We start from the raw sequence: 27,204 nt of genomic DNA, 5'->3' as shown, positions 1-27,204 counted from the left end.
TTATTGGAAGATTATTGAAATATATTATGGAAACCAAAGGCAGGAGTTGAATCTAAGTGTCAAGAGGTACTATAACCAAAAAAGCTTTTGGGAACATAAGCAAGCAATCTCTCTCTCCCACATGGCCTCTTCTCCCCCCTCTACTGATGCGTCTACTGATTACCGGGCTGTGGCACCCTGGGACAATGCCAGCCTCAACCCCCAGGTGTGCATCACTTCATTCAAGCAAAAATCCCGGACTGAGGTGCCCTAAGTCCCAAATCTGTATGCCATGGAAACACAGCCTGATTGTCCCTGATTGGATCAGGTACCCACACCTGCTGTAATCAGCAGGGCCAGGCCACCAGTGTCACCTTAGAGACATGACAGCTTGTGATTCATGCAGGTGGATGGCAGGCAGTGCTCAGAGAAGCGTGTGGGCTCAGCAGGCACTCTAAACCGTGTCTGCTAGAAGTGGATAAGAATCTGATAATTACAGAATCGACAGAACTTGGTGATCAGTTGAATGTGGGTGTGAGAGGGAAGGAGAAATGGGAGATGACTCTCAGGGTTTTATGCTGGGGGAGGAAGAGGGTCAAAAAGGAACCCTTCCGATGAAATGGCAAGCAGGAGAGATGACGGAGTGAAGGAGCCTGTGAAAGAAAAATGTGACGAAAAGGCCTCTCGTGTCATGAAAAATATAACAAAGTCTAAACTAAGGTTTTAGCTGAGTGGTGAGCTGGAGTCATAGCTGCACAAACTCACCTCTTCTGCTGGCTTCTGCACTTCTCCCTGGGCTCCCTTATTCTGACCTCTGCCTCATGACCACCACTGACCCTCCCCAGAATGGGAAGATTTTTCTCTACAAATTTGCTTATGTGTATCCATATTTTAAGATACAAAGAACTCCCTCCCCCACATACCAAACCTAGTCACAACCTATCAATCTAAGAGGGTAAAGAGTGTGTTATAATGCCCACCTTTGTACACCCCCTCCAGCCCATGTGGTCAATTACTGTTGGGCAATAAACATATATTTAATGGGAGAATAGATGGGCATTTTCAAAAAGCTTTTTGCAAAATACCAGGAGGGAGGGAGAAGAACAAAAATACAATCAGCATAAAAATAGCTAACTTTTAAATTAGAGATTTTATTCTTAAAATAACTCAATGCTTTAGACTTAAAAGTAAGATAACCAACTTGTCCCAGCTTGCCTGGGACTTACCTGGTTTGAGCATTGGAAGTCCCAAGTCCTGGCAAATGATTCAGACCCCAGCTACCAGGAGGGTCGGTCACCTAGGCTGATGTCACCTCTTAAATGGCAGGTGTTAATTTATTTTTTATCAAGGGCAGCTAGATTTGGACCAACATGATCCTTTCCAGGTCAAGGTGAAAAGCTCACATCTCAACTGTCCCTTCCACATAAGGCCTTCCCACTCCTCATCTTTACCTTGCTATCTAGGTAACTAAGATATATTTAATCCTGGAAATTGCATCATGTCAGTGCAAATGGGAGAGTGGTAGTTTATACAGAACTCAGTCGGAAAAAGTGAATGCTAGAATGGAGCAGGAGGAGCCATCTGGCTGTGCTATGAACAGAACGACAATGCCCATCAGTATCTAAACCTCTCTCTGAGTTCAGCTTTCTGATAGTAATGTTGCCTAAGTACCCTGTGAGTGATGGAGACAAGTAATCTGAACTTTGCTGTCACCCAAAAGGTGTACCTTTATTGCTGATTTATAAATTGTCATTTCAAGTCATCAATTCCTTCACGCCTGAAGTGTCCACATTCTCTATGTGCTTGGGTGGTATCAGATTATGTCTGTCGTCTGGGTTTGGTTCTGAATAGCACCCTGTTTCACTCTCAAAAGTGTTCCTGTATGAAAAGATATGTCCAGGTTTGGGTAGTAAATAATCCGATCACCACACTTACGAGCATAGCTATCTGACTCTCAGATCCTAGTCATCCCTGTACAAAGTACCAAACGAAGCTCCTGGATGTTCAAAGGGACCACTGGGCCCAGATGTGAGGAAGTGACAGCAACGTGCAGACATCCCTGTGCCTCACCCCCTCCTCTCCTCTGCTAGCTTTCCAGGCCTGCTCCCTTCTCTCTTCTGCCTCTTCAATATATATATTTGCTAGCAGATAAAAGTTTACAATCGGTCTCAGAATCTCTTGACAAAGATGCCAAAGTACCAATCTCAAATTTAATTTCCTCTCAATATATAGATTAACTCTAACCCTAAACCAAAAGAACTACCTTTAATTCAGTATTCATCTATATTTCTCTATCATGATTAAAATATACCTCTTGTTTATTTTGCTGACAAAGTTAATTTTGTATACTTCTTTGGGAGTTTGGCCTCTTTCATTTTCTATTTTAAGGTGTTGATATGACTGTGCTGTGACAAATGTGTTATTCTATAAAATTCCAAAGCCATATGTACAACTTGAAACTAAAGGGACCCAGAGGATGGTAGGGGCATTGGGTAATGGATGCAGGAGGAGGCCGAGTAGGAAGGAGGATTCTGATCCTTTGTTTGCCCAGATGGGTCATTTTATTGGCTCCAGTTACCTCCCTCCGACCAGTTGGCAGGTCCTCTGTGCTCCCGGCACATGCAGTGTCCTCCTATCTAGTGCTGCTTTCTACACATACTGCTTCCTGTATCCCTTAAGTATGCTAAGTGGTCCAGACTAGCAAAGGGATTCACACAGCTGTGTGCACTGTACTTTGATGTGATTGTTTTTTCCTTGAAAGTTATATTAAGAACTACTTTTAAAAATCTGTGGAAGTACATACACATGCCCATACATTGAAACAGATCGGAATGGTATAAAGTGAGAGGTAACTGCCCCCTTGTCCCACCCGTATCCTGTTCCTACTTCCTAGATACCCATGTCTTAGGTATTCATGTATTCGTCCAGGAAATTTGTACACATACCCACACATTTATGAGTATCTTCTATATCCAAAGTCTGTTTCCTGAGCCCTTCTGTCTACTGAGTGCGGGCCACCAGGAAGCTGCACAGAGTGAGAGGAGGAGGATACAGCTCAGTTCTCTCACAAATATGGACTCACGACATGTCTCCCTGACTACAGCTTCTCCCTATTTCAATCCACCACGAATATGCTTCCAGAGCCATTTTCCTAAAATACTGCTATCCTCGGGTCCCTGCCCACAGTCTGCAATGTTTCCTGCAGTCTGTTTCTACACTTCTCCGCCTAACTTTCAGAGAGTTTTCATCTTGCTCCAGTCAATCTATTCAAGTGTTCCTCATTATTATTCTGAATGCTCGCCTGCAGAAAGATCAATTTTATCTTCCCCTGGGAATTGCTACTCTCTGGGCCACATCTGGGCATTTGTGCGTGTGCTTCTCTTGAATAACTTCTCGCCTGTCTGCCTTGGGAAATGCCCCCATAGATTATGACTAGTTCTCGCATTGTGTAGGTGAGGGAATTGAACCTCAAGGGGACAAGTCATTTGCTACAAGCCACATGCCTATTTCCTGGCAGAGATAAAAATAACTCTTAGCCTGGACCACTAGTCTTTGCTTTAAACCATACTTCTTAGATCCCAGAAAATGGTGTCACTGGATACACCCACATCACCACAAGAAAAGAGTAGATTAAGTGTAGTGAAATGCATTACACTATTAGGGGTGTTAATTATCCCCCATGTGTGAGATGGAAAGTGATTATAGTCCACTTTGGAGGGGCAGGCCATGGCACTAATGAATCCTTGAGTGGGGCGCTGGAGCTAAGCAAATTTGGCAAGTCCTTCTCTACCTTTCCTTCTGTAAAGTGGGGCTAATAATATTTGCTGTGCAAGCTGGAGCAGAGAGGGCAAAGCCTAAGACTTTTGTTTTTTTGTCAGTTAGAAAGAATAACCTCTCATTTTGAAGCATGGTGGCCCAGACACCACTGCTTCTCCATGTTACCAAATGGACAGTGTGAAGATTAATTATAAAATAAGTAAAGCGTTTGCTATAGTTAACGAACAATTAATTACTTAAGCCCTGGTGATTTGCCCAGCAGCCCAGTCCCCCCAAAACTGGAAATGTTTGAGCTCAGGAACTCCTCTACTCACACCCGCTCAGTTTTTTCACCACACAACCTGCTCCCCACCTCCAGCACGTGCCTCCCCGGCGCCCGAGGCCTGCTTCCTGAATGTCTGTCTGCCAGGGGTTTTATATTCCGTCTGCTCCCAGACACTCATCTCTGCTGAGATACCTTTTCATTCCTTTGCTCTCTAGTGCTGAACAGCTCTCAAAATAACTTCTCCCCTCTGTCACCACCATCTGGCTACAATGCTCCATCTACCCTGATGCATCTAGACACCTGCGAGCCTTTCCTCCACTCCTAGCAGGGGACCTAGGGCCTCAATTTGATGTTTCTCCATCTGGCCCAGTCTCTCACCTGCTAAGGTCAGAAGTCTGCAGTTCAGGGTTGCATTATGATTCTCATGGAGTCTAGGCACTTTTATCTTTGTGAACATTTTCTTTCACAAAAAAACACACTAAAAATTGGATTTACAGCTGAGTTGGTGATGAAGACTAACTAATATAACCTAGGCTAGATTCATTATTTTATATATATATATATATATACATATATATACACACACACACACACACACATATACATATACATATAAAATATTTATATTTTCTGATTTTAAAAGAAATTAAAATACTTTTTTGAGTCCCTAAAGGTATAATGGGCCACAGGCACTATGCCTAGTGGATAAAGTGGCCCTGCTAGGTCAGCTGTTCTTAAGTCCAGTTTTTGTCATAAACTTGAGACATGACACAGAGAGGAGGAATCGAGGTAGTTAAAAAGAAGGCTTAACCCTTATGGTCTATCTATAGTGAATGGTTCCACTTTTTAGTGCCTGCTGCCTCATTTCCCCTTTTTCTCCCAATACCTATCTTCTGCAGAGGGAACACTTTCAGCTTCCTCTAGGCCTAGCATTGTGGTGAATCACTTTAAGAAGGATGGACTTGTCAGAGCTTGGAGAGGCTGCGACCTTCCTCAGAATGAGTGAGGTGGAGCTGCTTCTGCTACAGGCCAAGGGTTTTGATGGTAAGATTCATGGTGGCTGCTAGCTTCACTTTATTTTACTGCTTCCAGGTGGCAATTGAGATAGTTGATTTGTTGAGAGGACGCATCAGTTCTAGAGCCTAACTTACCTGCTTGAGGTGTAACCCACATCTATGAACCTCTGACTGAGCAACTGAGGAGCTCAGAGCATCCAGGGAACGGATGGAGGTTTGCAGAAAAGAGGAGTGCTGGGAGGTGGCCCAGGTGCAGGCCCTACAACATGCTTTATCTTCCAGGGAGCACAATTACAATGCTGATATCTGCAGGAGGGACCCCCAGATAAAGCCATTCTCAGAAATCTCTTAGTTGTCAGTGAATGCCAGAGCAGAGTGACCGGACTGACACTTAGACTGTAGATTGGGCTTGTTTACTGTGAAGAAGAAAGGAAAAGACTCTGCGGAGGCAGGAAAAATAGAGGCTGTCTCTGGCTATCTTCTGAATTTACTAATGTTGGAACTTTGGCCTCTGGATGTTTTCTAGGTCAGTAGGGTCACTCAGCCAAACACTAAACAAAAGATAATTGGGAGACTAACTTACCCTGATTAATGATTTCTTGGTAGTTACAGGCAAAAACAAAGGTTAATGAGGATTGAGCTTCAAGATAAAGGCTAAGTGCTACATGAAAATCTCTAAATAAATATTTTCCCCTCTCCCTTTCCATCTGTGGGCTGCATGGCCATCTTCTGAATTTCAGCTAATTGGGGATCTGGAGTCAGTTTTATAGTGTAATCTAGTATCAAGCCACCTACATATCTTAATTCCGAAATTATTCAGTAGCGCAACATAAATACCGACTGAGTTGCTCTAGTACTCCTATTTAGTCAACATTAGGCTCTAATATGACCAATTAGAATTCAAGTCAGTTATGTAGAACATTATATTTCCATCACAGACCAACTCTGGATCAGTTCCCAGTTTCCAGTCATTGAATTTCATTACTGTGATTGCATTTTAAAGTAGCTAATTATAATCCATCAAATCAAATATAATAACAGAACTATCCCTGAGGTCAGAACTGGTCATGCAGAAGCTTATCTCAGGTAGTTAGATAACAAAGGAGAAGACCGTCGTGATGTCAGGGAGAAAATCATAATCGAGCCAAAGCACTAGAGATAATTGAATGATACATTTAGTAGACTCAGTCGGCACTCTAAATAATTACTTAACATATAACAAGCACATAATTTTTAATTAATTTTTTGGCCAAATTATTCTTTCTCATAGAAATGTACTAACAGCAAAAAGACAAGTGTCAGCAAAAGCTTTTCATCCCACTGGGCTAGCAGATAATTTAGGAGGCTTTTTTGAACTCAAGCCATGTGAAATCTATGTGATGAGAGTATTAGGCAAGTAGTCTTGGGTTCAAATTCCCTGTCCTTGATGTCCTCGAGCTGTGTAAGTAGAGCAAATCACTTCTTACTGAGCCTGGGTTTTCTCATCTGTCAAGCTGTATAATACTTACTCTGCCTACCTTTCTCCATGAGGACCAACTGAGACAACACATGGGAAAAACAAACACTATGCAATAGGGAGACACCCAGGAAAGAAAAGTAGAATTGCTGGCTGTCAGGGAGGAAGCATGCCTTTGGAGATAAAGACAAAACACCATCTCAAAGCAAAATGTAAATGATTTTTATATACGGACAGGTAAATAATCTACTTAAAATAACCATGAAACTGAGTATAGTATTACTCCAATTTTGATCCATATCCTAGAAAAAAGACTTGAAAGAAATGCTTCACATAGATAATAGTGGGGCTTTTGAGTTACTGTACATCATGGGTGATTTTTAAAAAAATTTCTTCATACATTTCTCTACTTTCAAGTTTTCTCCAGTAACACATGCTGCCATTATATTGGGAAAGACATTTAATCATCTAAAAATACAAAATCATGTAGTCAAACCTCCTGAGTTTACAGATGAGAAAACTAGAGCCCATAGAAATGAGACTGTTCTTTATATCTTGTTACTAGGAAAACCAGAGCTAAAGTCCAGGTGTCCTGACTCAAATCCATTGCTGTCTCCATTGCCTTCTCTGCAATTTTTTATGAATGCAAAGTATTATAAGTTGACTGAGTTCATTTATTTCATCTTCAAAAATATCCTTATCAGAGACCGGGCCTCAGATAAGTAAGGCTGTCTGAAAATTTTTCTCTCCCACTGTTTCCAAAGGTGATAAAAACATTGCTAATTAAGAGACAAGTGATTAGCCCAATATTTGAGAGAAGCAATGGAGGGAACAAAGCTAAGCACATGAGATAGAGGAAGGATGCTCTGATAATGCAAGAGCTCTAACTTAGGGGGGAGGTGGTCTAATTTCTAGAGTCAGTATTCTAATGACTGCCACTAATTAGCTATGTAACTTCGGACAATTCTCTTAATCTCTTTTCTTTGGTTCTTTTCCTGAAAAGAAAAAAGGAAGGAGGGAATCTCTGCCAGGTGATATTCATGTTTATTTCAAGTGATAACATTTGGTTTAAAATACAGTGTACTTACCTTAAACACACAAAAGGTATGCAAAATGGGTGCTTTTCATAAACAAGCCATTTTCATAGAAATAACATAAAGCAAAATCCATTTTTGCAAAAAAAGAGACCAAGAGAATAAATACAATGCAAACCCAGTATTTACAATGCAAATGACAAGTAGAAGCAAGCACAAAATCAGTCAAATGGCAATATAAAAATCCTCTGGCCCAGCAGTTTTAGTGGTGAATTGGTTGCAATCAGGGAAACGGGGGTGGGGAGGGAGTACAGTGTTGTAGATGGTGATGGCAAGAAAGTAGTGAGCAAAAAATTCTTTGCAGGACAAGCATGGTGGAAGAAGGGGGTGAATGCTGCCCAGTTTCACCTGCTTCTTACACATTCTGTCCCCAGGTTTGTCCCTGATGAGAGCCTTGTCCTGCAGCCTGAGGCCTCCCTTGCTTTGGTGGTTCATGTGGTGAACCAGGGGTGGTGGTGGTGACAAAGTTGGCTGCAGCAGGGTTTCACCTGTGCCATGGGTTCAAAGTTTCCCTCTTCTAGCCAAAAGTTCTCCTCTCCCCTTACCCCTATCTACTCAAGAAGCTGTAACAGGGGACTTCTGTGAGCTTCTGCTAAAACTCACTTTGCTTTAAAAGTCTGTTTCTTATTCATCTTCCCTGGCTATCTACTTAAGGTGGGAAAGAACCTGAGAAGATGGCTCAGGTATCTATAAGAGTTCTGGCTCATTTTACCAGAAACCTCTTATTGGTTAATCACTTTGTGGAGGGCTGCTTTGCTTAGGGGTGGGTCATGGCCTGAAGAGAGAAAAATAATGTACCTGGAAAAGTGACGTGAACCAGCTATGCTGCATGCCAAAGGAACCCATATTTCCTCTCCTCAAACTTCTCCCTCTAATTTTGTCATGTAATTCTGTTGGAAGGCTTTCATTCCAAAATTAAAACTAAGGTCTCAAGAAATCCTGAAGGACAGACACGTCCACTAACCTACATTTTTACTAAATTGTAACCAGATCTAAGCAAGGTTCTTTGGAGGGGAGCTGGGAAGGGTCAGAGCATGAGGACAACCACCCAGGATCTGGGGTTGTGAGTAGGAGGTAAGTGCTGGGGTCGGGAGGACTGGGTGAGATTTGGTCAGGCAACCTTCCGGTAGCAAAATGGTGTGTGATGTTCCAGCCTCTGCTTGCCAAAATGTTTCTTATTCCTACAGTGTCATTCTGTGGGTGTATTCAGGATGATCTTTCATGATTTTATTGAATTTTGCAATGACCTAGATTGGCAATTTCAAGTCAACAAGCAGAATTAAAAAAAACAAGGTCATACCTATCAGTATGAAAGTGTCTGACATATATTGTACATAACCCATTGTTTTTTCTCTACAGAAAAGAAGACATGCTGGATTCATGACAGCAAGCGCGCTTATGTTGAGGCCGAGGTTAAAGGGAGGGGAGATGATGGCAAAGTAATTGTTGAAACAACGGATGGCAAGGTAAAGGAATCATTTTTTAAATCTCAGGAATGACTAGGTTCTTGATTTAACCAAATAATTAATACTTTCTCTAAAAGTTTAATTAAGAACCTGTGGTAAGGAGATGCCACTAAGAACCTTGGGAAACCTCGTTCATCTTTCAAGAGCTTCTCCACTTACTATCAAAGATTTAATGACTAACACTGAGTAAATGAGAGTAAACTGATTGATAAAGATCATTGACTCTGGAACTCACAATTTTTTTCACTTCTGTCATCAGTGTTTCAAGTTTGTTTGTTTTTTAAGGTGCCCCTGGAGTGAATAGTGACCTAAGGAACGATTAAGCAAATTGTGTTTATAGGATCAAGAAAGAGAAGCATGATTTGAATAAGAGTAGCAGTGCCAGAGAAGCCTAGAAATGTCAAATTTGAGGGAAAGAGATTAAGGGCTTGGAGAAAGCCTTGCATTTCAGAATTAGGAGGTCACTTATGCCCTCTGATAAAGAAGGTTAGGGCAAGTGTTGGGGCACAAGCTAGACTGTATGGGGTCATAGAGGGAATATGTAGTAAGGCTGTAACAGTCCCAACCCTCTCAACTCAACTACATTAGGCACCCAGGCGAGAGGCTTGCCTCTTCTGAGCACAGTCTCTGAAACTACTGTCTTGTCAACAGTATTTAAGGTGATTTATAAATATAATGTGGTTTATTTATAACTATGATTTTCAAAAGAAATCCTAGGACTAAGAGCATGAAAGCAATATGTTAGTGACATAGAAAGAGGAGTTTAAAGATGGTTTGTTTTGTCCTGTTTTTCCACCATAAATTGGAGGTTCCATTCCCAAAGCCCCACTCTGCATATCTCTGGCTCCAGGCTTCCTCTTCCTGCTGTTAGAAGTGACTCTACTTCCAATCACTACTGGTCTTTGTAACATTAACAGAGGCAACAAAGCCAGTGGGTATAGAGTAATACTTACGGAAGAACACTGGTTGTATTCTACAGAAGAGAAGGAGTCCTGATAATACAAAGATTGAAGAGACTAAATAAAAGGGGGATTACTGTTGGAACAATGTCAAAGAAGACTGTGGGTGGAAACTGGATTAAGAATACAGAGAGTTTGAGAACATTTGAATAAGAAATTATTACCAACTTGAAATCAGCTGATGCCAACATTTATTAATCAAGGAAAAGGGCTATAGGAAATGGTGTTAGGAAACTTCTGAGAGCAACTATGCAAAAATAGTGGCAATATACCCATGCTAATGCAGTGATCAATATTTATTTAATACCTACCGTGTCCCTAGCATCGTGATATGTCCTTTAACAACTATAGAAGAAGACATTAAAGTGTCTTCTTAAGGTGCTTGTAAACTATCTGGGAAATAATCTAACATAGTCAATTATTAAAATATATACAAGTTAACTCTTCCTGAAAGCAGCCAGAGGTGATCTATGAAAATAACTGGCTATTAACTTGACCCAGAAAACCCCACAAAACCATGCAAATCAAGAGGTTCAAATCTTTGTATTTAAGGGTGCTTGTGAAATTGCCCAGGCCACCAAGAATATGCATATTCAAAAAGCCACCAAGTCCCTGAAGGGTGTCACTTCACGGAAGCCATGTGTGCCATTTTCTCATTATAATGGTAGGGTTAGTAGATGTGCCCAGGCCAAATGGTGGGGCTGGACTCAAGGTCAGTGGTCCCAAAAATAGTGCTGAATTTTTGCTGGACAAACTTAAAAATTAGAGAATAATGCTGAACTTAAGGGTTTAGATGTGGATTCTCTGATCATTGAGCACATCCAGGTGAACAAAGCTCCCAGGATGCAGCACAGAACCTACCGAACTCGTGGGCAGATGTACGCCCACACGAGCTCTCCCTGCCGCACTGAGAGGGCCCTACTGAAAAAGAGCAGGTTGTTCCTAAACAGGAAGAGGAGGCTGCACAGAAGAAAAAGATACCCCAGAAAAAACTGAAGAAACAAAAATTATGGCCCAGGAGTAAATCCAGCCTAAAATAAATACTAACAAAAGTTAGATAGATGATAGATAGATAGATAATAGATAGATCGATAGATAGATAGATAATAGATAGATAGGTGAGTTCATAATATCAAGATAGTACAGGTTGTGTACATGGTAAAAGACTTTACAAAAACAAACTGAGGGAGTTGGGGAAGGTTTGAGGATGAGAATACGTCTTGAGCTAAGTCTGAAAGGATGAGTTTGCCTCCTTGGTTCCTTCTTCTAAACCTCTTGGATATGTCGAGGTATCTTGAGGGACCAAATCATACTTACTATAATGTGGGCACTCTCAGAGGTGGTCTGAGCCAGTGAGGAGCTATGGGATTAGGGCACTTCAATTTAGGAAATTTTGATTGAACAAAAATGCTTTTTTAAACTTCATCTTTGGGCAAGGAAGACACATGGGCAAGAGGAGCAGCTCTTCCATTTCTTGCATTAAGGTTGTTATAATCTCTCCTGGCCCCATCCTCTGATGAAGCATCCTTTTGATTCTGAATATTCTTTGTGATACATGGCAAAATAAATAAGCATAGATAATATAGGGAAGTAAATCTTAAATTTTTCTCTCTGTAGAGTCTGAGTGTCGAGGAGGAGGAAGTTCAGCAGATGAATCCTCCACAGTTTGACATGACTGAGGACATGGCAGCGCTGACTCACCTCAGCGAAGCCTCCGTGCTGCACGCCCTGAGGAGGCGCTACGACCGTTGGATGATCTATGTTCGTGTATAGGCTTTCTTGCTGAAACTCTGTATCGGCAATGTCCCAGCCTTCTTGCCGGTGAGAAACACGCCATCAAATTTAAGCCTAGTTACATGGAGATAACCTTTGAGGAATGCCCACAGGAAGGATCCTTGTCTTAGCATTTCCCAGTTATATTTTGTCAGTATTAGTATCTTTCCCCGGAAGTTGTCCTGCTAAAATAAAGGCATGGGTATTGGAACCTGATAGACAAGTGTCCCAATGCCAGCTCAGTCACTTACCAGGTGTTAGGTTTCTTATCTTCCTGAAGTCACTTTTACGGTAGAGTGGGATAATACCTGTCTCTCTGCTTGGAGAATTTAGTAAAAGAATATAGGTAAAGCCAGTAGTTCAGTGCCTACTACCTTGTTTGTGCCCCCCAAAATGGAATTTTTTCAATCATCTTTAAATTGGAGATGGTCGGTTGCTGAGATTTTTATTTACTCAGAACCTATTCAGCAGAAGCAGCACTGAGAAGATTAGGCTGAGATGATGGCATTTGGGACCCATTACTGTGGAAGCCTTGACACGCAGCCAGCCAGCTTGCTCCTTGGCTCTCTGATTTACTGTGTGACTGTATGTGTCCCTGGGATGCTGTAACAAAATTACCACAAACTGGGAGGCTTAACACAACAGAAATTTATTCTATCACAGTTCTAGGGGCCAGAGTCCAAAATCAAATCAGCAGAGTTACACCCCCGTGGAGCCTCTGGCAGGGAATCATTCCTTGCTTCCTTCAGTTTCTGGTGGCTATTGGCATTTCTTGTGGCTGGATCACTCCAATCTCTGCCTCCACCTTCACATCACCTTCTCCTGTGTGTGTTTCGCTTGGATTTAAGGGCACCCAGATACCATCTTGAGATCCTTAATTTAATTACATCTGCTAAGATCCTTTTTCCAAATAAGGTCATATTCACAGGTTCTGGGGATTAAGACACTGACCTATCTTTTGTGGCCACAATACATTACAGTGACTGAGTGACTCTCAAGATCTGTTCCCCCTCAGGGCCTAATATCAGGTTCCTAATCTTGCTGAGGATTCCCTTCTGGCCTCAAATGCCTGCAGAATCCGCAGGCCTGCTATTAGTTCGCATCTTCTCAGTCTGAAAGGTGTTTGTGTCAGACTTGGGAGTCCGTTAGATTCTCCCAGGGGAAGAGGTAATCCCAGGTCCCCTGGTTACTCTAACCTGGTTCTGTCTCTTCCTATTAGAACTCCCTTCCCTGCAAAAATCCAAAAGCTCTCCCCTTCCAGTTCTTTTATAAATAAATATTTGAGCAAATGTTACCTGACAGTGAAAGGGCAGATAATCCTGGGAGTATTTCTAACCTGTTTTCTGAAATCTTTTCTGAACTTCCCTCAGACGTATTCGGGCCTCTTGTGTGTGAGCATAAACCCTTATAAGTGCCTTCCAGTGTATCAGAAAGAAGTGGTGGCCGCCTACAGAGGGAGGAGGCGATCAGAGGGCCCCCCCGCACATCTTTGGTGTGGCCAGTAACGCCTTTCAGGATATGCTTCACAGTAAGTGACTGCCCTACAAAATGAAAGATAAAAATATCTGATCTACTTTTTCTGTGTCACTTAGAGGCACGTAGGCAGTGTAAGCAGAGCATGGCCTTTACAGTTACCTAATCACTTGAAGCCTCTTTTTCCTTCTGGATAAAACGTGGGCAAAATAGGGCCTACCTCCTAGGGTTATGAGGACGATTAGCTCACACATCAAATTAAGTGAGATAATGCATTGAAATGGTTGGCCCAGTGGCAGGCCCCGAGTAAACCCCCTGTAGATGGCCTCTTTGATTATACAAAATGCCTGCTAGAGTTTCTGGCATAAAGAAGTTCTTCTGTAGCTATTATTACACCATGCTTCTTAAAAGGCTTAAAATGGCAAAAATGTCAACCATTTAGTCAGTTGCTATTTGTATGTGGAACAAGAAAATAGGCCTAGAATTCATACGTTCTTATGACTGGCATAGACAAGGCAGGAAAAAAAAATCTATTTTACTCTGTACAATTTAATTATTTTTTTTCTAACTGTATACAGAGCAAATCCCTTTCCTTATTATCTGACTTCAAATTGCAACCAAGGAAATTTTGAATAAGTTTACACCAGTACATAAAAGCTCTGGCAGAAGGATGTTCTGACATTTTCTTCTCTTTTGTAGATCAAGAGAATCAGTCTGTAGTTTTCACGTAAGTGTTTGCCTTGCTTTTTCTCCTTGGCCAGCAGTGAGAGTTTCAATGGAAACAGACACCTACATTTCACTAGGAATAAAACACAAATTTGCTGTCTATGAATTGTTTGCTCTTTAAATACAGACTATGTTCTGGGAAAGAGTAAGGTACTCAGGAAATTGCTCCAGATATGGTGCCAGCCAGGCTGCCTCCATCATTTCAGGAGATCTTTTAGAAACCACAGTGCACAAGCTGGTTTTAATCATCTTCTTGATACAGAAAACTTCCCTGCCCAAATAATTTTCAAAGGTCTCTGGACTGGCTAATTAGGCAGAGAGACTGAAAATCCAGTGGGGATTACCATGGAACAGATGATATGTTATCTTAGCAGCCAGATTGGGGCAGGCCAAGGTACATTAAGTAGTAGGAACTAAAAGATGGTGGGGCTTGGGTGGACAAGAAAGAGGGGTGAGCAGGAAGGAAGGAAAGCATGCAAAGATACAATATGTACATTAGTTTCGTTGGGAAGAAAATCTGCTGAACTGTTAGCGTAGTGGCTGAGGGGATAGGCTGAGACTCAAGCAGCTATGAATGAAATGCTCAAGTCCCTGCTCTTCCTATGCAGTGATGATGCACCATGTATATTAAGCTTTCCACTCGCTTCAGCCATGCTAATAATAATAATAATAATAATAATAATAATAATAATAATAAAACAGCATCTCAGAATCTCAGAGCCGAAAGGGCAGTTAGAGTTCAGCCCTTTGCAGAGAAGGTAGGCTACTTTCTGGAATTCCATATGGGGAAAGGCAGGCCTTGATCCTTCGACACTTTGGGTGATGAGGCTGTAAGTTTACTGTTGTGCTCTCCCCGCATTACAAAGTTAGCTGGTTCCCAAAAGTAGAAGGGACGTCTGAAGCCCAGCTGCCTGGTGAACAGAGAGAGTGGTAGGCCCTCTTCTGAGGGAGGTGGTTGGACCTGGCCATGAGGTGGCCATAATATATGAAAATGTTGAACAGCTGGTAATGAGGAGACCTATCTCTAATTAGCAGAGGTACTCTTTAGCTTTTTGTTAACAGGACCACAAGGCATAGGCTTCTTGTTTTTATAAATGTCTTTGATATTTCCAGATTTTTGTTAATGCTGTTTTTATAGCCTGAGCTGTCCTCTCCCTTCTCCCAAACAGTGAAATGTCTGCATCTCCTACAAATTCCCTCATAAGTTCCACTTTACCATAAAATTTTCCCTTCTTGCCTTAGACTATCTGGTTGAAATTATTTAACTTTCATTGCATTTATAATCAGAGCCAGTTAACTGTGCCATTGAATTTCCAATTGTAGAGGAGAATCTGGTGCAGGAAAGACTGTGAACACCAAGCATGTTACCCAGTATTTCGCCACCATCGCGACCAAGGGACAAGCAAGGAAAAGGCCAGTAAGTGTTCACATACCTTGGCAAAAAAGGTGAGGTGGCCCTACTCACTGATCATGGAGGCTGTGCCCTGACCACTGATAGGGAAAAATGAGGGGGAAAGAACCACAGAACAATTGGAAAATTATAGAAAAGTCTTTTTTGTCTGTTTTTTCTTCACCTCTTGAGAGAGTCATCATTGGCTCCAAACCATTATTGGGTTATCCCCCAAACATGAAATTATATAATTTGTTTCAGATCTGCTTCAAAGGGTATTTACTGGCTAGCTCTTTGTTCATTGGACCCTCTGAAAACTGGGCACTTAAGATCCAAACCACCTTTCTTAAAGGCTAGGGTCATCAGTGCCTTGAAAGGCCACTTTTGATATTTCCGAATGCCTTTAGCTAGGGTGAGCTGGTAATATGCGCCCAGTGGAAGTCTGCTTCCTTTACCACTAACATCTGGATCACATCTCAAATACTTGATGGATATAACCTCCATCTAATCACTTTCCAGGTTCTGAAAACTTAACCATCTCCAGTCAATTATCTGTACCCTTGATGATTTTTTAAGTTTGCTTACTTTGTATAGCTTCATTAACAGGCTGATGGACTTCATAATAATTTGAGGATAACTAGACCATGAGAGATGGTATGCCAACCAGATTAGATAATGCCAAGTGGAACTCAGCACAAATGAGTTATTGAGCTGTTAGAGCTTCACAACGTCCTATGTCTGACATTGTTATTTTGTTTTTAAAATTCAGTCCTGGTTGTTTTCTGCTGTTTTCGCAAAGCAAGAAGTATATCAAAATAGTGATCTAGCCCAATTTTCAAACCATGAAAAGTTTCTTTTCCAATTACCAAATCCGTGACTTTGATTCACTTCTTTAAGTATCATTGAATTCTATTAGCTTTGACTTCATTTTCGCATGCGTTTTAGGTTGTTTGGTGTGCATCTGTCTGTTCGGTCTAGCCACTGATCCTTGTGACAATACAAAACACAATACATAGCACATAACACTTCTATAAAAATCTTTGCTCATATAGCCCTTTTGCTTATTTAAAGAACAGTATACCCGTGGCACTTTACAAGGGACATAGTATTTGTAAACCTATACATTCTTGAGTAACATATACTATGTAATTCCCCCCATAAAATAGGTCTTTGAGGCTGAGTGAAAGACAAAAGCCCTTTCAGTTTGGGTGCTGAGTGGTCATTGAGACTTGAGACTTGCTGTGTGTAGATGACCAGCTGTGGCCCATCGGCCTGAGCACACATTGAAATTCAAGATCAATACCATCTCAAGTCTTTGCTTGACATGGACTTCTAGATTACTTAGGAATGGTAGTAAAGAAAAATATAATTTAATAATGCCAAGAGTGTGCTGTATTACTTTAGAATAAAATTTCAGGTGTGAGGATAGATGGGAAGAGAGTGAGATTAACAATGGGGGAAATACATGGAATGAAGTTTAAAAGTAGGCAATGGTATTTGTAGTTTATTCTGTAAAATATCCATTTTCTTTTCCTACTCAGGCCAATACCAACCAAAAGAGAAGTATTTCAAATAAATGAGCTCCCACATATATTCATAGGGGCATTTTATATTGTCAGTCTCTCACTCATTTATTTTTATGAGTTCCCTTTCCAAAGCAACATTTCATCACCAAATTTGGCAGCAGCTTACTTTTCTTTAATCCTCACCCACATTTGTGGCTCACTGATTTTAAAGAGAGAAGAAGGGAGGGAGAAAGAGAGGGAGAGAAACATCAATGTGAGAGAGAAACTCCCATTGGTTGCCTTTCATTTGCACTCCAGCCAGGGACTGAACCTGTGACCCAGGCATGTGCCCTGACTGGGAATCGAACTCGTGATCCTTCGGTTCACGGGACAAGGTCAACCAATCAAGTCACACTGGTCAGGGCTGGAAGAAGCTTTGACTACTGGTTATCAGATCAAGAATGGGGTTTGACCTGGGGATTGAGGGCTTGCTACAGTACAGAGTTCTACTAAAAACCTTATCAGTTGAATTTCTCTTATCTGTATCCCAGGGGACTTTAGAAGATCAAATCAAACAAGTGAATCCTATCTTAGAAGCATTTGGAAGTGCCAAAACCCTGAGAAACGACAACTCCTCTCGTTTCGTAAGTAACACAACTGAGCAGTATATGAGTCTTTAATTTTTAAGCAAATGGTAAGATTCATATCTGAGCACATAAATATGGAGAAAATTTCTAGCCCATCAAAGAAGAACTTTGATTGAAGTTTATAATATTATACCCCTCAAGAAATTTAACCAGTATTATCATTAAAACAATTAAGACTACATATAAGTTTGTATCTGAGAAGCTTCTACTATTTTGTCAATTTCAGGAAGAAAATATTTATTTTAATAGTTTCAAACTTCTTTCCATTACCAGTAGTAGGGAAGCTTACCTAGCAAATTCTAATACGTTTTATATTTTATCATATTTTACAAATTTGAAAGTACTTTCTTCTTCACAGTTTCCTATACTTTTTATAACAAATCAATTTAATAAGCATTTTCTAACTCGCTTACTACAATTATTATTTTTATTCCTGACTATGGCCACCTCGACCCCTGTATATTTGTTTATTGGGGGAAATATTTTTCAGTAGCTTTTGATGACTACAGCAGTCTCATAATAGAGGGAGGATTTGGATTTCCAACACTAACTTCACAAATCCCTTTTATGCCTGAATACAGGGAGCAACTATGTAATTTATGAGGAAATTTGCAGAAGGCTTCCTGTTTGAGTCTCTGGGCATAATTAACTAACAGCCTCCTGCTAATTTAGCTAGTTTCCACCCAAGGCCTTAGGTTTACTTGCAATGTGTGGCTGCATAGCAGGTGCTAATACTGGTCCATAAAACAATTGCTAGATTTGGGATTTGTTACAATGTGAAGGGATTTTCTGCTGAAATCTGAAAGAAAAAAAGATGGGGGGAAAAAACAAGAGGGAAAGGGAAGAGAGGGAGGGGAAAAAAGAAAGGTAAAAAAGGATGAGTAAGAGAAAAGACAGTAAGAAAAGGAAAAAAAGAAAAGACTATCAAGTGGAAAGAAAAATAAATAAGAGGGAAAGAAAGCAATGAAAAATAACAAGAAAAAGTTTAGAAGGCTAGAAAGAAGTAAAGAAGAAAAATAAACAAAAATAGATTAATGCAAGGAAGGGGAAAAAAGGGAGAAGAGAAGAGAGAAAAAGGAGTTTAAAATTAAAAAATACAGGTGAAGTATTTTCAATTAATATTATATATGCATGTGCATACATGCATATAAATGTACACATACATATATGTGCATTTATATACATATGTTCGGCTCCCATTATCCTACATTTGTTCACTTACTGCCTCAATCCCCCTCGGTGCAGCCACTCTCCTTCCCTTCCCAGGCACAGTCTTGCCCTGACTCCTTCCTTGCACAGGCAGACCTCCTGCCTCTGCCCAGCACCAGCATCCCACCCCGCAGACTCTGGCTGCCACTGGCCTGCCTCCTTGGCTGCATCTGGCATTCGGACACAGGCTCTGTCACCCCTGGGCAGCCTTTCTGATCCACTACATCCTATTGTAGCTTTTCACTGAGAAGCAAGTGAGCCCCACCTATTATTTTTCCCAAAGTGGTATTTTGAAACATAGATCACATCCCTTCTCTACTTAAAACCTCCCACGTCTTCTAAGCACACATATACTAGAACCCTACTCCTTCCTGAGCCCACAGGGTTCCCATGATATGGTTCCCAGTGCCCGTCTACCTCTCAGACTCTATTTTATTGCCTCCCTCCTTTTCTCTTTTTCAATAAACTCCAGCACAACTGGCTTTTCTTTGGATTTCAAAACACACCAAACATTTCTACATTAGAGCCCTGGTACTCGCTGCTTACACCTAGTATCTAGAAGTATTGGGACCACATCTATTTTTCTAATATGGTATCGCCAGTGCCTAGCAGGTTTCCTGGATCACACTGATGCTCAATGGATGTTTGTTGAATAAATAAAAGAATATGCTAAGCAGATATAATTTTCCTCATTTTTAAGATAAGAACACTGGGGCCTGAAAAGATTCAGTAATATACACAAGAACACGCAGTAGACCTGAGCCTAGGGTCCAAGACCACTGCTGGTCCTGATGTTTGTCCTGGCTGCGTCCCGACATTGACTCGTGTTAGCTCAGAACTGTGTCACTTTTTAAAAACACTTTCATGGAACTAGTTACTGTGTGAGTAATGTGTATAATGAAACCAATGCAACCGTTAGGCTAGTTTCAATAGGACACTGTGTTCTGTGTTCACCCAGGGCAAATTCATCAGGATGCACTTTTGTGCCAGAGGCAAGCTGTCATCTGCCGACATCGACATCTGTAAGTGGCCGTCACACTGTCTGATCACTTTTCTTCTAAGTGTTGCAAGAACACCTAAATATGTGTCTTTTTCCATTTCTCATCATGCAGATTTGCTTGAAAAGTCCCGGGTGATTTTTCAGCAGCCCGGAGAGAGGAACTACCACATATTCTATCAGATTCTGTCTGGAAAGAAAGAACTTCGTGGTAAATGCATTATTATGGAGCTGAGTGAGGGTCATTCTAAACCAGAGATGGAAGTCAGATTATTGGAACTGGCAAAGTGCTATTTAACAAGTCTCTTCACCTCTTTGCAACTGAATTTATTCATCCAGAAACTTAGGGAGTTGAACCAATTATAGAATCTATGTTTTATAACTTTATATAGGTAGAGAGTAAATAGTAACATTTTTTCAATTTTGTAATGTTTGGAGGTAGGTAGGATGCCCAGCAAAGTTAAATGAATGTGTGTCTACAAAAAGCATTAGATAATTTAAGGCCTTAAATAATTAGAACCACATGGGATTTATAGACAAAAGGCAAGAGGTAGGAGACATCACCATGTTGTGTAGTGGTCAAAGGGAGTTTTATAAAGAAAAGAAAATTTGGGTTGGGATATGAAGAATAGGGAGGAGATTTAATCAGAGTAATGAGAGAAGTGTATTTCTGGAGGAACAGTGTACACAATGTCAGGGATAAGTCAAGGCAAAATCAAGGAACAAAGACAAGGAGTAACTACAGAAGGGATTTGCTTAGGGGAATAGTAGAGATTTCACTCTGATGGTTTCTGAACTCAGATTGTTGGGAGGGTGTGTGTGTGTGGTTGAGGTGGGACGGGGTGATGAGAGGTCATCATTTTTGAAAGCAATGACAATTAAGCTGGTATGACAGGCAGGAGGTAGAAATACTAGGAGAGAGTAACTGTAGTAGTCTCAGTATGAGATGACAAGACCGTTGCCAAAGGTTGTACCTGTGGGAATGGGATGGGTGGGGAAAGGGGTAGATCATGAAAGACCAGAAAGGTCTCGGCAATGACTGAGTGTAAGAATGAGAGATAGTGATGAGTCAAAAATATTCCCAAGTTCTGTGATGTGACTAGGATAAAGGTAGTGCCATGAACAGGAGGAGAAGAGCAACTCGTGGGATAAAAGAATGAATTTCATGTATTCCTTCAACAAATATTGATTGCGAGACTGATGTGGGTGCATCAGGCATGACTTTTTAAGCACGGAAGACAGAGAAGTAAATGAGAAAGATGGGTTCCTGCCCTCATGAGCATTCCAGTATACAAGACAGGTAACAAACAAATCCATGTATAATTTCGGAGAATGCAAGTCTACAAAGAAAAATAAAGGAGGGTGAGAGGGTAGAGTAAACTGGGATTTGGTAGATAGTGGGTGGTTATATTTTAGATAGGATGGTCAGGCACAGTCTCTCTGAGAAGGCAATATTTTTCCAGGTACTTGAATGAGGGAGGGAGCAAGTAAACAGAGATTTTCAGTAATAAAGTTCCAGGGTGAGGGAACAATGAGTCCAAAGGCCCCGAGGCAGAATGCATTTGGTTTATTCTCAGAATAGGAAAATGACCGTTGTGGATTGGGGAGAGGAGAGGGTAGTGTAGTGTGAGATAGGCGGGGGCCAGACCACACAGTCCCTTGCAGGCTAGGGCAGAGAGTTTACATTTTATGTTAAGGGCTGTGGGGAGTCATTGGAAGAGGAGAATGACAGGCTGATTGGATTTCAAAGGTATTGCATATGATGTGAGCTATTGAGGACAACAATGGTCCCACAGGAGTGGATGTGGGATGAGATGGGAGGTCCAAGCGAGCAAATTGAGGGGGAACAACGCCCCAGCCCGTCACGCTTAGATGACGTACGGCATACCTCTGGCAGTGTCTTGACTTCGTGGTCTTCAACTCCCAAGTGCCCTCACCAGGAGTGGAAAGCTCTGCAAACTCAACAACTGTTTTTGCCATGGATGTGATTAGTGATGCAAAAGTAGCAGCTGTTCTCCTTCCTACCTTCCTACCACCTAGACCTGGGACAGATGTTTTAGGTCTTCCTTTGATCAGCAGCTGCAAATCTAATCATCTTGACGTAGATTTCTCTGCAGTGCAGGGCATCTGACACATAGGGTCCGGCGTGGGTACCAGGAGTGACTGCAAGATTTTTTTTTTGGAGTATATCTGTTTACTAATAGAACAGTCTGAGGACTGGGCTGCTGTGGAAAACTGGTTATTTTTTGAAGTGCATCATCTTTATACTCAAGGAATTAACAGGGATGGCTTCAGACCAGCCAGGCTCAGGGTGTGGTGGCCCTTGGGGGCAAGTCCCGCTACAAAAAACACACAGAGAAATGGGCGAGGGGGCGGGGCAGGGTGTGCGGTGGTTATAGTTGCCCTGGACTCACTTATTTTGAGTCTTTGGGGGCTGCTGAAATGATTGCTGCACAAAGCCTGACATCTGCTGGTTCAAGTTAAGGATTGTTAGTTCACCTGTTTCGACACGAATTGTCCTTTGGGACATTTAAGAATTTGGAATTCTTTCTATTCATGTTTGCCAAAGAAAAGCTTCAGAGTGTCCTGAGGATTGATATAAGAGGGCACATCTTAGCAATGTGAAGATTATGTCCAAAGTTCCCAAAATAGGAGCTTTTGTGTAGTACAAAAGACTCAAGTACAGAAAAATCACAGCAGAGAGGCTGGCCACCCACTGAAGAAGCCAAAGAAATGGGGTCATGAGGTGCCCCAGAGCCAGCCCCCTCCTAGTCTCCACATGGCTTGGAACATCCCTTCTCTCCTTTCCATTCAGTTAAGGCTGGCCTCTGGTCCAGGCATGGCTAAATCCACTTCCTCAGTCGCCTCAGATATGGCTCCTTGAAATCCTTTATTTCTTAATGCCATCTATATAGCTTGGTCCTGCATATATCCTCCTTTTTCTCTTCTTTTCTTTGACTCCATTTTCTATATATCTATAATATCCATTTTTGCTATTCCCCTGGTGTGCAAACTTTAGGAGGAGAGCTCAGGTAGCATGTCCTTGCCTCTTGGGATCCTTGACACTTTGCCTAGTGTTCTGCACTGTTGGCAACCTGTCATGAGGTGCACCTGATCCCGTCTACTGGCGGCCTGAATGCCTCCGGGGGATGAAATTGTCAGCATCTGGACCTCCTATTCTGGAGCATGTTCAGTTGCACCCCTTTACCCACCAGGCGTCTCTTGAACTAGTCTATCTTTACTCCCTTTCTCCCCACTGGTCATTCGTGGGGCACAAGATGTGTTGGTTGTGTACACTGCCCTGTGCACTCCAGAGAATGCTCCTCCCACTACAGACTATGGGAATGACTCTCTCAGGAGCTGGGCCGTGCCTACTCTCTTTAGCTGTATCTGTGCATCTAAGGAACAGGTAATGATGGGTGCTACGGCAGAGAGCGATAGCTATAGAACTTTATTTGCGATCTAAACTTTTTTTAGCCCAATGTCCGCTTTGCTCCTTTTCATAGTGAACACAGGTGAATCTTGGAGAACATTCAGCCATGCAGAAAGTAAAATTCAATGTCAGGGTGACCTGTAAAACAAAGTCTCAAATGATAAAATACTCATTTCCCACCCCTCCTGACAAGCTCCCCATCCTTCATGTGCTCGTGGTCTAGTCAGCAACCTCCTGTGTGGGTCCTTATTGGCTGGACAGTCTCTGCAGTCCTAACAGTGTCTCACAAAAGTACTTTGACTTTTTTTTGTTTTTCGTTCTCCCAGGGCCATTTCTCTTGGTAGAAATGAAATTAATTAAATAGAAGAATCCCTGTTTACATGACACTCATTTGAGATAACCTCAATCCTCAAGCCAATTAAAATTCATTGCCCTTGAAAATAAAGTTGTGTAAGGCCCAGTGAAGACAGTGCTTTAAGCTAAAGGCTTTTCGGAGTTTCTCGAACACTCATGAGTTCAGTCTGCACATTCTTTGGAGCCTCCACTTCACACTGAGTGCAGCTGTCCCAGCGAGTGGTCAGGCCAATGCCAGCAGCCATACTTCTGGTTGTAAGGAAATAGAAGAAAACTCCATTAGCTGTGCTTAATGCCTTCTAGAAAGAATGCATCTGGAGGCAGGGAGATGCTGAGGGAGAAGCGCATATATTGTGCTTGGGCCCACCATTTCACCTTGCTACCGTAACTGTAGACCAGCTCAAACTGGCCCTCTCCTATTTAAGAGACCTGGAACCAAACTTTATACCGCTCATGAGTAACACTTGTGAACCCTTAAACTTCCACCCCCTAAAATCCTGCCCCAAACCCTGGATATCAAAACTTGAACCTTCCCTCCTGTCTCCTTACTAGTCAATTTGCAAATAAAGCTCCTTTCATTTCTCAAAAGCTGGTGCCATATTTTTGGCTTCTATGTAGGTGAGGCAGCAAGCTCATGCTTGGTAACAATTTTAGTAACCACCAGGGATTTGGTTCTTGTGACTGCCTGCCGGAGGCACTGAAGCCCCCCAGCCTACTAGCTCCCCCTCTCCCCGCCGTGGAGTATGGGCCCTTGCGTGACTCTGTGGCCATCCAAACCAGTTTGTGTAGAGGCTTTTTACTGCTGGCTTTCTGCACCATACCACCAACACTCCCCAATTCCGCAAAGCACTCCGGGCTCCTTCCTGCTATTTCTGAGAAAAGAAACAGCTCCTAGATAAGGTTACTTTCAGGTGAATGACCTCATTAAAATGCACTTGTGCTTAAATTATCTGAAAATCTCTTGAGGATTGTGGGTTCCAGTCCCACCCCTAGGGAGACAATTGGAAGAAAGTTTACAACCGCTGAGGTCCTCAAAGGTCTGTTCGAGTCCCAGGGTCTTGGATTTCTTTGGAAGAGCATTTAATCTACTGTGTTGTGTGTGTCGGCCTTGTTTTGTGTGTCTCCGTTATAGACTGAAGAATGGTACTGGAGCCCCACATTAACTGCCTTCAAGGTGTAAAGTCATTAACCTGGCTGCCTTAGCCTCAGAACTAAACTTTTGTTAGGAAGGGGTGACCTATCCTTTATTGTCACTTTGGGGAAAGGAACCACAGTGGTGTATCTTTTTGGTCAAGTACGTTTGATAAAATTCTCAGGGTTCAAATTTTAAAAGGTAACTTTTCTTAGTTTGGAAATGGCTTTAGGTTATTCCAGTGAGCCCTTGGAATACCTGCGATTTGTTCTCTCCTTATAAAAGAGAAATTTTAAACTAATTAGGATATTAAAATTACATGGGAAGTTTTGTCAAATAAATAAATAATTCTAGTTGTTATCTTAAAATGTTAAATATTGTCATAATAGGTGTTACTGGAAAAGGCAAATTTCTTTGTCAATGAATTAAAATCAGATTTAAAACTGAAATTGTGGGGAATGTTACATCTGGCTGCAGTCCTTTGGGATGTATTCATCAAAATTGGTCAATATTTAGAAAAATACTTTTCTTTCATATTATAACACTGCTTGGCCCCATTAGCAGAGTCAGGTGAGAAATGGCTCACAAATGGGTTTGAAACAATTTTTGAGGTTTAGAAGGAAGACCCTGAGGTAGAGGGGACAGCAAAAATAAACCTGTCTTGCCTGAGTTAGAGCCAAATGATGATCTCAATTTTCTACATCTGGCTCCTCCCAAGATTCCTCCTCAGCATGAAGTCTGACTTCCTGCAAGTAATGCTGAGGTTTCCACCAAAAATCCTAGAGCCGTAGGACCAGCCTTGTACCATTTCTTGCCCTGTTAGTCAGAAAGGAAGAGTCTGGTCTCCCCAGGGTATTTAATTTGGCCCAGGGGATACATTGCCTTCAGCAGGGCAATATCCTTTGAGACGAGTTCCTGCAGTCTGGATGACCGAGGTCAACCTAGGGGATTTGTACACGTACACTCCATCCTACTGAGATGATCCTGAAAAGATGAATCTCTTCCTCTGTGCATTTTGGAAGCGTCCACGAGGAGGAGCTGGGTATTAGTCTCTTTAGAACCTCATGGTAGAGCTTTGTTCCAGATGCAGTAGTTTATTCCGCAGCTGCTGCGAATACCGAAGCCAGGACTGGAGGAGGAGGCTGCGGAAAGCCTGTGAGGTAGAGACACAGCAGGCAGAGTCCAGCTCCGACCGCACCAGTGCCAGGACCCCCTGCCTCAGCCCCTGTCCCGGACTCCTGCACAGCTTAGTGTCTCCAAGGCTAGCCTGGGGCTGAGCCCAAGCTGCAGCAACGCCCGAACTCCATGTGAGAGCCTTCAGCAGCCATCGGGATCTGCCTGAGACCCCCAGCCTGCTCCCTGCAGAAGCACAAGGCTTGCTCCAGATAACAGGACTTCATAAAGGGGTCGCAAACAAGGCCCCAAGAAGAACCGATCCACCTTCTTTGAGAGGGTGTTTGAGGCTTACAGCCTGTCATGAGAACACAAGCTGCACCTCCCCCAGCGCTTAACCACGATCAGTTAAGACCCAGTAGGGTGCTTACTGGAAGGAAACAGCCAACATGGGTAAGACCCCTCCCCCCACCCAATGTGCATATTGTAAACAGGAGGGTCATTGGAGGGGAGCATGTCCAGATCCCCTCCAAAGATGGGGGAAGGAATTTCCCACAAAGATGGGGGAAGGAACTTTCCACAAATTAGTGGCCAAGGGTTGTAAGCTGATAGATTTTGGTGCTAAAAACGAAGGGACATTGGGAGGTAGTCTCTAGAATGGAGCTGAGGGGGCATGGCTAAGTCTCTGGACAGGTAGGGAGGGAATCAGGGGCATAGCAGTGGGGAGGAGGCTCAGAGTGGAGAGGCAGAGAATGGACTGACAGGAATGGAGAAGATAGGGAACAGAGTAGAAGGAGGTGGACAAAGGACAGAGGAAATGTGAGTGGATCTTATGGTTGTGAAGCAAGAAGTTATGGACTGGTGGGCAATGGAAGAAGGTATGCTGGGTGGTCAGTGGGCAACAGCAGGAGGTAGAGGATGGGCCTGAGGTGAAGGAGGAGAAAGCCGATGCATTGGAGGTGAAGCAGGAAATGGATAGTAGTATGGTGATAAAAGAAGAGAAGGTGGATGAATCAGAGGTAAAGGAAGAGAAAGTGAAGGTGAGGGAAGAGAAGAAAAATAATGTGGCAATAAAACAGGAGGTGTGTGTTGGTCAGAACAGAAAAGAGGAGGAAATAATGAAATGTGTAAAAGAAGAAAAGTATTTCCGGAGGAAAGAAATGAAGGGTGATTCGAAGATGAAAGAAGAACCTCAGATAGTTCCCCAGAGGGCTCCAGGCAGAAACTGGCCTTGCCAAGGTGTGGACCGTGTGGTACAAAGGAAGCAAACTACAGCTGTCTACATTGTACAGGGTCTTCTCAGTTGCCTGGCTTAGGGTAAGAGTAGCCCCTTAGAAACAAGCTCCAATTGAGCCTCTCTGAAATCTCAAGATATGGGAGACCCTTTCTTAAGACTATTACTGCAATCTTGAAAATGATCATATTGCAAAAGAATTAGAT

At 42.2% G+C, this 27,204-nt stretch overlaps 1 protein-coding gene across 1 annotated transcript in view; it reads left to right on the top strand.

Moving 5' to 3' along the window:
* Window positions 1-4,977: 4,977 nt before the first annotated feature.
* The window catches only part of MYH15 (myosin heavy chain 15), a 139,167-nt gene continuing 116,940 nt past the window's right edge, over window positions 4,978-27,204 (top strand). Inside the window, 11 exon segments of the mRNA XM_071220618.1 lie at window positions 4,978-5,065; window positions 8,947-9,053; window positions 11,630-11,773; window positions 13,156-13,257; window positions 13,259-13,313; window positions 13,958-13,985; window positions 15,308-15,386; window positions 17,198-17,227; window positions 17,431-17,523; window positions 19,694-19,757; window positions 19,848-19,943. Of these exon segments, the coding sequence (XP_071076719.1) occupies window positions 4,978-5,065; window positions 8,947-9,053; window positions 11,630-11,773; window positions 13,156-13,257; window positions 13,259-13,313; window positions 13,958-13,985; window positions 15,308-15,386; window positions 17,198-17,227; window positions 17,431-17,523; window positions 19,694-19,757; window positions 19,848-19,943 (886 nt within the window).

The sequence above is a fragment of the Desmodus rotundus genome, chromosome 2, assembly GCF_022682495.2.
Source record: "Desmodus rotundus isolate HL8 chromosome 2, HLdesRot8A.1, whole genome shotgun sequence".
NCBI lineage: Eukaryota > Metazoa > Chordata > Mammalia > Chiroptera > Phyllostomidae > Desmodus > Desmodus rotundus.
Note: the sequence above shows the minus strand (reverse complement) of the source record. Positions and strands in the feature narration are given on the sequence as shown.